Below are 11,359 nucleotides of genomic sequence, written 5' to 3'. Positions count from 1 at the left end.
ATTATAGAAATGGGAATATTTACCTGAACAGAATGAGGCTGTTAATTCAATAAAGAATCACACTCGAAACATGATAGGAGCTATTTACAAACAGTCAATAAATAAACAAAATAAATTACATGTGATTGACAATCCATAACACAAAGTAAAGAAGGAAAGGCAGAGTATAAAATATTATATCTACAGTATATTATATATTCATAAAAACCTGATGGAAAAGGGACATTAATATTGTAGAAATTCAGTGCAACAACTTATTATAAAAGTTTGCTTGATTTCTATAAATTGGGTAATCATTCCTAATCACAAGTACGGTAGTAGATCAATATTGTTAAAAATATAAAACGTGTTATCAATTAAATTGTGGCTTACACTGTAATATCATATCAAAGGGTAAAAAGGTATTTTGAAACTGTTGATATCAAACTTTCTAATACCCTTACTTTTACATATTTCCAAACTAATGACATTTTCAGAATAGTTATTACACTTATTAACTAACTAAAAGCACCTAGTGTTTTCTTAGTAAATTTAAGTTTTTACTTATCAAAGTGAATCAAATCGTGGATCAATTTTTATCAAAGGGATCTTATCTCTACCTTACTTTAACTTTCTTCTACAAAGTCCTAAAACTGTTCAAATCTTAGAACAACTACATTCTTACCATAATTGTTCATAACAAAAGTTCACGCTTAATTTAAATTTGTGTACACTAACAGTTATTGCCCAGTTTTCCGAAAACTAAAACATTTGCTTGGCAATTTAGCTTCGCTCACGCTTTTATGGGAAATCAAATCTTGATAAGACATTTAATGGTGTATATGTGATAATATATTGGTTGGTTGTTTGAGCTCACCTCCCTTTTTGAACAATGTTCAAGTTAGTACTTGTACTTCAAGTACTTGGGCTTTCCTTCTGCTCAGTTCGAGGTATTTATGTATTCTAAACTCTCTCACATTCTATTTTGCTAGATTTCATAACAGTGTTAAGAATTACAATACCAAGTGTTGTAGCTCTACCTTAATTATTTTTTTTTATATTTAACTGTACAGGGGCTGTTTTTCTACCCTGGAAATACAAAGACATCATGTATGTATATTGATAGAAATGCAGGTGACATCCCTTTCCAGTGTTCACCTTGCAATCAAAAGGTCGCCAGATCAATCCCGAGAGAAATCAGTAGCTTTTTGATGGTTCAAAACTGGACCCAGCCGTCCCTGATCATTATGGGCTTTAATAATGATCCTGACTAATGAAACAGCTGATCTTAGTCAGTAACAAAGCTACAGATTATCCCACACTAATCTACACTCATCCTTCATTCATAATTGGGTTAAAATACGCGCCTAGATAGCATCCTCATCTCAATGATTGATACTATTGATTATATTGATAATGATATAAGCTGTAACTGTCAGCCTCAGGATGAAGATTAAATTAGAGAAATTGAACGAAGTAAAACTGAAATACCATTGTATTGTATACTATAGCATCAACTATCACAGAATAAGTTTTTAAAGAAGATCGAACTTCTACAGAAGTGAGAAATGAGAAGCTCATTTAACAATGCTTAATTTGAACCAGAAAATGCCATTTTTGGCCATATAGTTAAGATTTATAGTTGAGCATCAATGTTAATGATATAACTGTAACACTATAGAAAGTTTTTAGTATAGCTTTATACCCCTGTTCCAGGATGTAGAGAAGATGAGATCCAATGCCCCTCTGGTCATTGTATCCTGGGGAAAGCTTGGTGTGATGGTTATATTGACTGTCCTGGAGGAGAAGATGAACGTGACTGCAATCTAGGTGTGTTTTTGTTTTTATAAAAAAATATGAAATTGATGCAAGAGATAATTGTTTAAAGCCTTAAGCTGGGTTTTCTAGGCGAGGAAGCAGAGTGCAGAGAGCGGAGTCATTTCTTCTCTTGTCTTAGGTAATTTAATGGTTTTCCCAGAAGTGGAAACCGCCAAAAATCTATTCTCAGTGGCACAAATGTTTGTGAATAGAATGTAGTTTATTTTGATGTAACTCTCAAGATGCCACACAATATCATGAATTGTGCGTAAATAAATTAATTGGGTTTATACACAAGGTAACCAACAAAATGAAAGGTAACTTAATAAAAAAGTTCTTGAAACCGGGTATTTTGACCAAGCAAAGCTGCTGCTGTGAAAGATTCTCATCTCTTACTTTTGATCCTGATGGGAGGAGCAAACAAAAAGAGGGCAAACGACATAAAACTGTTCTGGCCGGGGAAAGATTGTTGTTAGGTATCAATCGTTAGGAAATCCCCTCATCAGCTGCGTAAATTTGAAAAGACAGTTTTGTAGTTTCCCTCTTAGGAAGATAAATTGAAAAAAATTTCTCTGTTGAAAGTAATCAGTGATAACTGAAACTTATAAAATGTTGAAACCCTTATTGTGCTGTGATTGTGAACATTTATTCTTGTTTATCCTTTTCCAAACTGTGGTTGATTAGTGATGTCTCGTATTATTCCCACCCAGGACCATGTAGAACAGCAACAGACCAGTTTCAATGCACATCTGGCCACTGTATCATGAAGGCTGTTGTATGTGATAGATATCTTGATTGCCCTGGAGGTGATGATGAAAAGGACTGTCATTATAAAGGTATGTTTGGTTTTGGTAACCCTAAAAATATTTTTGTTTAAAACACCTCCCCTTACAATACAGAGTTTCTTCTCATGACATTACAAGAACTTTCTTGGAAAACTAGTTGAAATACCTGCATCAAATAAAGCCATTTTTTTATTTTTTTTATTTTAGGAGGATGAGAAAAATCGGGTTTTTCAGAAGGTTGTCATTTTTTAACATAAAAGAATAACCTACGCAGAAACGAGTTCAAACAAATTTTGTCATTCAACGTGATTCGGATGCTACATTGAAAAATTTATCTTCCTATTAGCACATTGATTAAATAAAATTTTTAACTATAAACCATATTTCTGCTATGCATGAAGGTTGCCTTTAACATTCAAGATTTTAAACTACTGAGGCCTTTATTGCTCTAAAGATGTTTGTTATTGTATGTACGTTTTGTTTAGTTGTGAATGTTTCAAGAATAATTTCCTGCAAGCAGACAGTGAAGACATTTTCTTTCAGTCAACCTCTCAAAAAGGTAGGTCTAACCCTTATTCAAACCACTCACCACAATATAAGTTGCAAGTCCGTAGACTAGACTAGCGTCTAGACTGCCAGTGCAAGTCCGAGGATCGGACTCAGATCAGGATCGTGGATCAGATCAGTGGATCACCCCCCACCACCGCACCATGTCGTACGCTTCCGAATCATACCGGCGCATCAGCATAGCTTATCTAACTGTTCGCGGAAAATTGTTATCTGTATCACTGTCGCTGTCAAAACGTATAATTTTTAGATTAAATTTGAACTAAATATAATTAAACTATCATAACCTAACCAAACTTGCTGATAATGATAAACTCGAATGAAGGTTTACTAATCGAAAAATAGCTCTGTTCTAAAAATAAAATTATAAATGTCTCAAATTCAATTTTACAATCTTTTAATTATAAAATTAACTGTCATAACCTAACCAAACCAACCAAACTTGCTGATATGAAAAAAATTGTTGACAAAAAGTTAGTGCTCCCGGTGGGATTCGAACCCTGCACCTTCAGATTATCAGCCCGACACGCTATCCACTTCACCACAAAGGCTCATGACTCAGTTCCGTATCGTTGCAGAAATGGTTGACGTCACGCCATCGGCACTGAGCGGTGGTGGGGGGTTTTTCGATCTGATCCACGATCCTACCGATCCTAGGAGTTGCACTGGCAGTCTAGATGCTTATGTAGACTAGTGTATAGTCTCTTCAGCTGAGAAGCCTTTTCAGCTGATTTGATTGGCATTTAAATCAGGTACTGGGATTTACTGACTTTACTGAAGCAATCAGATTTATGGTATAAACATAAATTTACTGAGAGTAATTCTATAGAATTATCATCTATACTGTATGTTCTGACTGAGTAATCCGATATTGTTTTGCACCACTCAGAGCCTGAAGTAGATGAAACATTCAATGGTGCACTTAAGTGGTATCTAGCACTAGCCGCTGGTGTCTAGCACTAATGCCTTTCTAACCCCCCTTGCCCTCATTTACTACTAACTACAAATACGTTTCACTCATGCAAGAGGAAGACCTTTGTACCCGTGATGGGAACTTGCCAACTTGTGCACTATTCTCGTTACTCTGGCTCTTCCATATAGTAATAGTTACTCCGGCACAACATACTAGAGCTGAAAGAGCACGGTCGCCCCACAAGCATGGTTCCTCTGTGACTAGAGTAACATAATGCTAAGATTGATGCAAAATATTGAAACAGTATTAAGACAGAAATTGTGTTTACATTGGTTTTTCAGGTGACTTGGAATGCTGCTAAAAAATATTGTGAAAGTAAAGGGAGGAAAATGGCCACTTTAAAAAATCAGAATGAACAGGATCAAATTGAACGATTGATGATTACAAATGGTAAGTTACACAGATTAAGTTGTGGCGATTCAAAATAGTTTGTCTCCTTCATCCTTCATGGCACTTTAAATTAAGCAAAAAAAAATTTGAATACCACCCTATATTAGAGACGAGAGGTATAAATAAGAAGATTGAAGATTGGCAAAATTAATTTTGCCAATGTCTCCCCAGTAAAGATTTATATACAAGTAGCGTTGACCTTCTGTAGTGTTCTACTAACACTTGTTCAGAGAAACCATTTTTCAATCAACAAACTAATTCTATTTGGAAACATTGATTTTCAGGTTTGGCAAATGAAAACGTTTGGCTTGGACTTTCAGACATAAAGGAAGAAGGATTTTTTAAATGGGAAGATGGAACAGACCTGAAGTACACAAAATTTGAAAACTGGAAACCAGGGGAGCCAAACGATTTTCATTACTGGAGAAAAAATCCATTAAACCTTGAGCATTGTGTGCAAGCCAATGGGAAGGACAATTTTTGGCCGGGAAGTAACAAGTTTCAATGGAATGATATGCCTTGTGATCAGTCAAATAATATCCCTGGGGACCATTTAAGTTACATTCTCTGTGAAAATATAGAATGTGCAGAGTAAACTCATATACATGATTAAAGTTTTATAATGCATTATGTTGCACTGGACAGCATACATTTGTTTTAGTGTCAATAAATTCCACTTGTTCTGTTTTATTATTTAAAATTGTTTCCCCAGTCTCTGGTATAAACGATGCATTATTCAGGTCTATACTACTAGGGGTGACGAGAATCTGCAGTTGACGCGGCAGCCAATAGCAAGACTGGACTAGCGCGACGTTGCAACATCGCCCGTTCACTAATTATTTTTGACACTAATAAAAATATACTAAACAGTATTTTTAAATCAGCTGGTATTATTAGATTTAGCAACACCGCACTGACCTCATTGGCTCCTTCGAAGTCACGTGGTAAATATGCTCCTCCCATAACTGCAGACTCTCGTGGACCGTACTGTAATGATTTAAGACTATACAATAAAAATTGTGTTTTTAAATATACCAACAACACTAACACCTAACTTACCTGGCCCTGTCCTGTCCATAATATATATACAATCATCTCTATATCACACCTATATTCCACCTTCCAAATTGCACTGACCAAGTGAACGAGGAATGGAATGATAAACTGTGGTGTACGGCGAAGCTTCATGTGTATGGCTCTACCGCTGAGCCACAGTGAAAGTACGGCAACGAAAGAGGGAACAGACGACATCAAAAAAGTGTAAATATGTCATTCATCCTGAAGTGAAGTGTTTACTTACATTAATTTTAGAAATTCGTACCATTTCTTTTTTTTATTATTAAAATGAATCGTTAGCGAATTATATTGTCAGCCAACAGTGTTATTTCTCTATAACCAGCCTTCTTGAAGTTTATTCAGTATGATGTTTATCATACTGAAGCTGAGTGAAGAATTTTTGGGAGAAGTTCAAAAGAAAGTTTGCTTGAATAGCCTGTCTCCAAGTTTCTAATTATTCACAGTACTGTTCTGGTAAATCGGAAAATACAAGTTCATTTTATTCTCCGTAAGTTCATTATAGTAAACCTAACATTCTAATTTGCATGGTTTATAAATAATTGCTGAGTCAAAAACTAAGAGGTTAAAAAATATTTGTCATTATGTAATCCATTCTCGAATTACAATGTAGGCCTAGTTATACAGGTATTGAAGTAAACTTATATAAGGTACTGTATTCATTAAATGATTGACCACTAACAAAAAAATTGTGCAATAGGACCTAGCCTAGGTTGTGTAAAGGCATACCGTAACTTAACCTGCCGGTTAGAACTCATACATAATTAAAGGTAGTTTATAAATCATCAGAGATGTTTCCTACAGTTTGCCTGATAGGCCTCTAAATAACATTGTTTTCAAAATTTAACAATAAAAAGTTAAAAATTACCTAACTTATGTCTTGAAATTGCTAGCAGTGTTGTTAAGATCCATATTTACCTGAAAGTCATTTTACTCAATCGCCTTTATTAGGCCTTAATTCAAATGTAAATTAAAGACTCGAAAAGCATTATTTTATTTTATAATAAATTAGTTTGGGTCCCACCATAGAGAAGTGAGGTACAGATGAAACTTGCTTATGGGACAACCCTGAGCTTTCAACTTGTGTGAACCTGGCAATAACTTGGCAATAAGTAGTACGCCCGCCCGCTAAAATCTATTGCTGGCCGTTTTGCGGCAAAATGCGACCGCGTAACATGAAACCGATGATGTCACCAGATAGAGGACAGTTTAACGGACACAACAGTATCAATATCATGTACCTGAGGAATAAGAAAGGGGGGGTAAAGTCAGCAATAAGTAGTGGGCGCGCCCAAAAAAATCTATTGCCGGCCGTATTGCGGAAAAATACGTCCGCGAGCAATAATAACGACGATCCCAACAGATAGAGGACACTTCAACGGACACGACAGTATCAACATCATGTACCTGGGGAGTAATTTAGGGGGGGTAAAACCAGCAATAAGTAGTGGGCGCGCCCGAAAAAATCTATTCCCGGCCGTATTGCGGAAAAATACGTCCGCGAGCAATAATAACGACGATGCCAACAGATAGAGGACACTTCAACGGACACGACAGTATCAACATCATGTACCTGGGGAGTAATTTAGGGGGGGTAAAACCAGCAATAAGTAGTGGGCGCGCCCGAAAAAATCTATTCCCGGCCGTATTGCGGAAAAATACGTCCGCGAGCAATAATAACGACGATGCCAACAGATAGAGGACACTTCAACGGACACGACAGTATCAACATCATGTACCTGGGAAGTAATTTAGGGGGGGTAAAACCAGCAATAAGTAGTGCGCGCGCCCGATAAAATCTATTGCTGGCCGTATTGCCGAAAAATACGTCCGCAAGCAATATTACCAATGATGCCAACAGATAGAGGACACTTCAACGGACACAACAGTGTCAATATCATGTACCTGGGGAGTAATAAAGGGGGGGTTAAACCAGCAATAAGTTGTGCGCGCGCCCTTTCAAATCTATTGCTGGCCGTATTGCGGAAAAATACGTCCGCGAGCAATAATAACGACGATGCCAACAGATATAGGACACTTCAACGGACACGACAGTATCAACATCATGTACCTGGGGAGTAATATAGGGGGGGTAAAACCAGCAATAAGTAGAAGACACATACATTCTAGGCCTAGCTTAGAATGTATGAAATTAATTACCTAATCAACTACAGCTACAACTTATTGCTTTAAATTCAAAAAGGTGTAACTTAAGTTACCTACTTACCTCATTTCTCAAAAAAAATTCTGAACGTGGGTTAGCATTTAAGTTAATAACTTACTTTCAAGGGTTGCTGTTTCTGACCTACACATCACCTAGTACATTAAAAAATCTCTTATTTAAACTATTCTTTGTCATTAATAAATCCGTTGAAGTGTCCCCTATCTGTTTTACCCCCCCTAAATTACTCCCCAGGTACATGATGTTGATACTGTCGTGTCCGTTGAAGTGTCCTCTATCTGTTGGCGTCGTCGTTTTTATTGCTCGCGGACGTATTTCTCTGCAATACGGCCAGCAATAGATTTGAAAGGGCGCGCGCACAACTTATTGCTGGTTTTACCCCCCTTATATTACTCCCCAGGTACATGATGTTGATACTGTCGTGTCCGTTGAAGTGTCCTCTATCTGTTGGCATCGTCGTTATTATTGCTCGCGGACGTATTTTTCCGCAATACGGCCGGAAATAGATTTTTTCGGGCGCGCCCACTACTTATTGCTGGTTTTACCCCCCCCCCCCTAAATTACTCCCTAGGTACATGATGTTGATACTGTCGTGTCCGTTGAAGTGTCCTCTATCTGTTGGCGTCGTCGTTTTTATTGCTCGCGGACGTATTTCTCTGCAATACGGCCAGCAATAGATTTGAAAGGGCGCGCGCACAACTTATTGCTGGTTTTACCCCCCCTAAATTACTCCCCAGGTACATGATATTGATAATGTCGTGTCCGTTGAAGTGTCCTCTATCTGTTGGCATCGTCGTTATTATTGCTCGCGGACGTATTTTTCCGCAATACGGCCGGGAATAGATTTTTTCGGGCGCGCGCACTACTTATTGCTGGTTTTACCCCCCCTAAATTACTCCCCAGGTACATGATATTGATACTGTCGTGTCCGTTGAAGTGTCCTCTATCTGTTGGCATCGTCGTTATTATTGCTCGCGGACGTATTTTTCCGCAATACGGCCAGCAATAGATTTTTTCGGGCGCGCGCACTACTTATTGCTGGTTTTACCCCCCCTAAATTACTCCCCAGGTACATGATATTGATACTGTCGTGTCCGTTGAATTGTCCTCTATCTGTTGGCGTCGTCGTTATTATTGCTCGCGGACGTATTTTTCCGCAATACGGCCGGGAATAGATTTTTTCGGGCGCGCGCACTACTTATTGCTGGTTTTACCCCCCCTAAATTACTCCCCAGGTACATGATATTGATACTGTTGTGTCCGTTAAACTGTCCTCTATCTGGTGACATCATCGGTTTCATGTTACGCGGTCGCATTTTGCCGCAAAACGGCCAGCAATAGATTTTTTCGGGCGCGCGCACTACTTATGGCTGGAAAAAGGCTGGAGTTATTGCCAGGTTCACACCAATGAGCTTTCAGCTCTATTATGGTGCAAGAAATACAGTGGCGGCGAGCTAGGGGGCCCGTAAGCCCTGACAGGGATTTTTCAGGAAATTTTACCAGGACACGGACCCGCGATTGTGCGACAGGCTCAGCCACACGGGCCCCAACCTTCCATAACAATATTTGGTACTTCAGTATTAAACGGAGGCCACATTTTGTCAGCGCGCTGCGGCGGTTATGTTAGGTTGGGTTATCGTAAATATTATGTGTGTAGGACTTTCCTCGCTTCGTTATGAATCGAACGATACTTTCTATTATGATAACCCAACCTAACATAACCGCCGCAGCGCGCTGACAAAATGTGGCCTCCGTTTAATACTGAAGTACCCAATATTTATATGAGAATTAAGTTACCATATGTTTTTTATGACAAAAATTTGTTAAAACCAGTAAGGGCACTAGAGCAAGTAGTTTACAACAGCTCAACTGACACTATTATTTGACCGATCGATATACATTACCAACCTAAGTAAAAAAATTGTCTTCAGTCATGCAAGTTGCATCAACTGTCCTTGTTGACTGTGTGAAGGCGCCATAATAGGGCTGTATTTAGAACCAATATGGCCCCCGGCCTAGGAGGATAAAACATTAATGTTATCCTCCTAGCCCCCGACGGGTCACACCAGAAAGGGCCCTCTCCCTCTATAATGATTAAACTAAATGAACTTGATATTTTTTTTACGTTCAAATCGGCGAATGAACCTAGGTGGCTAGGGCACTAGCTAAATAAATAATCCCCCATTCTTTCATTGATGCTAATGAAAGATTTTCATTTAGGCCTAATTTCATTTCTTACTATTAGGAGGCTGCACTTTGGATTTGTTTACTTCGTAGGCTTGCCGTTTACTTGGATTGCCTAATAGCAGGTATTTGAACCTTTTTTAATATTATTTGGCAATCCGGAGGCTAATGTCCACAATAAAAGTAAAAGCTTTTTTTCTGCGAGGATCACGCTCACGAAATTGAAAGATTAAGCCTACGCTTTTGCCGCTATCGCGGATATCGACGAGAACATTTCCCTGCGAGTGTCGATGACGATGTCTCTGCGGCCGCAGGAGATATTCAAAATTTTGCCGCAATTGCGGAAGACAATAATGACGTTTCATTTTCCTCGAGACCAAAACATCTAAGATTAAGTGTAGGCCTACTCCCGGTACTGAAATTAAATTAAATGATGCAATGAAATTAAATTAAATGATGCAATGAAATTAAATTAAATTTATTCGTCTATACTGAATGTTTTCTCTGTACCTTAAATCTCAGTGGTCCCATAATGTAGACCTACCAACTATTTAGCTAAGCCTAAACAATAATTTAACAATTGGGTAAACGATTTATATAGGCCTAGAATATCATATGCTATGAGATTAGGTCTGGCTATTTTGTCAAGATAATAGTGCTCCTATTGGCCTAGTCCGTTTCTTATTTTCACTTTCCGGTACGTTTAAAACTCATACATAAATTCTTTTGGTAGCTTTTGGGCCTAGTTACGTTAGCTAATCTAGTTTTATAGGTACCTTGTTAAAATAGTGTAAAGGTTAAATCAGTTTATTGTTATTTTTGTTTGTAGCCATTAAGTTACCGGTAGTTTGAATTGACATGCAGCATTGTCATGTAACAATACCAAAGAAAATTTTTGAACATAGAATATATGTGTTATAGCTTATTTCATCTGTAATTCCAGCAATATGGTATCAGGCTTAAAGCTCGGAAGAAATATTTGTAAGCTCTGCTTGAGAAATTTCCACAAGTCTGTGGAAAATGAGAAGAAGAGTGTTTATAAAAGTCATGTATGGAAGTACGCAGCTGCAGCAACCTTGGCCGCTGGTGGTGCGTACTACTACACTTTAGATACCCAACAGCAAAGGCTCTTCAAAGTTACGGCTGGTGGTGTAGTTAGGTTTGTAAGGTAGGTAATCAATCTTCATACAGTATTCATAAAAAATCTTTTTTTTTGGATAATGTAAATCTCAGTGTGTACATCGTTAAAAAATGTGGTTTCAAAATGCATTTTTAATAGTGCCCGTACAGTGGTCTTAGTTTATCAATCAGTTGTTGGAAAGTAATACTGGTACTAATGAATAACATAGCACAAAGAATAAAATTCAATGCCAGTGTATGACAAATTATAATGAAGACGTAATTTTT

The 11,359-nt window shown here is 37.8% G+C and overlaps 2 protein-coding genes across 4 annotated transcripts in view; both read left to right on the top strand.

Moving 5' to 3' along the window:
* The first annotated feature begins 871 nt into the window (after window positions 1-871).
* Window positions 872-5,183, top strand: LOC128995535 (sortilin-related receptor-like). The gene is made up of 6 exons (XM_054420553.1): window positions 872-929; window positions 1,696-1,809; window positions 2,508-2,633; window positions 3,068-3,141; window positions 4,404-4,512; window positions 4,797-5,183. Exons 1-6 carry the CDS (start codon window positions 872-874, stop codon window positions 5,105-5,107), a joined length of 792 nt encoding a protein of 263 aa, XP_054276528.1. The 3' UTR covers window positions 5,108-5,183.
* Window positions 5,184-5,802: 619 nt separating this feature from the next.
* Window positions 5,803-11,359, top strand: part of LOC128995919 (uncharacterized aarF domain-containing protein kinase 5-like) — a 28,883-nt gene continuing 23,326 nt past the window's right edge. For all 3 annotated transcript variants that reach the window (XM_054420970.1, XM_054420969.1, XM_054420971.1), the window contains exons 1-2: window positions 5,803-6,076; window positions 10,896-11,120. In XM_054420970.1, coding sequence (XP_054276945.1) covers window positions 10,900-11,120 — 221 coding nt within the window. In that variant the 5' untranslated portion in view covers window positions 5,803-6,076; window positions 10,896-10,899. The remainder of the gene's footprint in view (window positions 6,077-10,895; window positions 11,121-11,359) is intronic.

This window comes from Macrosteles quadrilineatus, unplaced genomic scaffold (assembly GCF_028750875.1).
Source record: "Macrosteles quadrilineatus isolate MER2022 unplaced genomic scaffold, UCM_ALF_1.0 Scaffold_5__1_contigs__length_97177068, whole genome shotgun sequence".
NCBI classification, from domain to species: Eukaryota; Metazoa; Arthropoda; class Insecta; order Hemiptera; family Cicadellidae; genus Macrosteles; species Macrosteles quadrilineatus.
The sequence above is the reverse complement of the archived record's forward strand: the minus strand, read 5'-3'. Positions and strand labels throughout refer to the sequence as shown.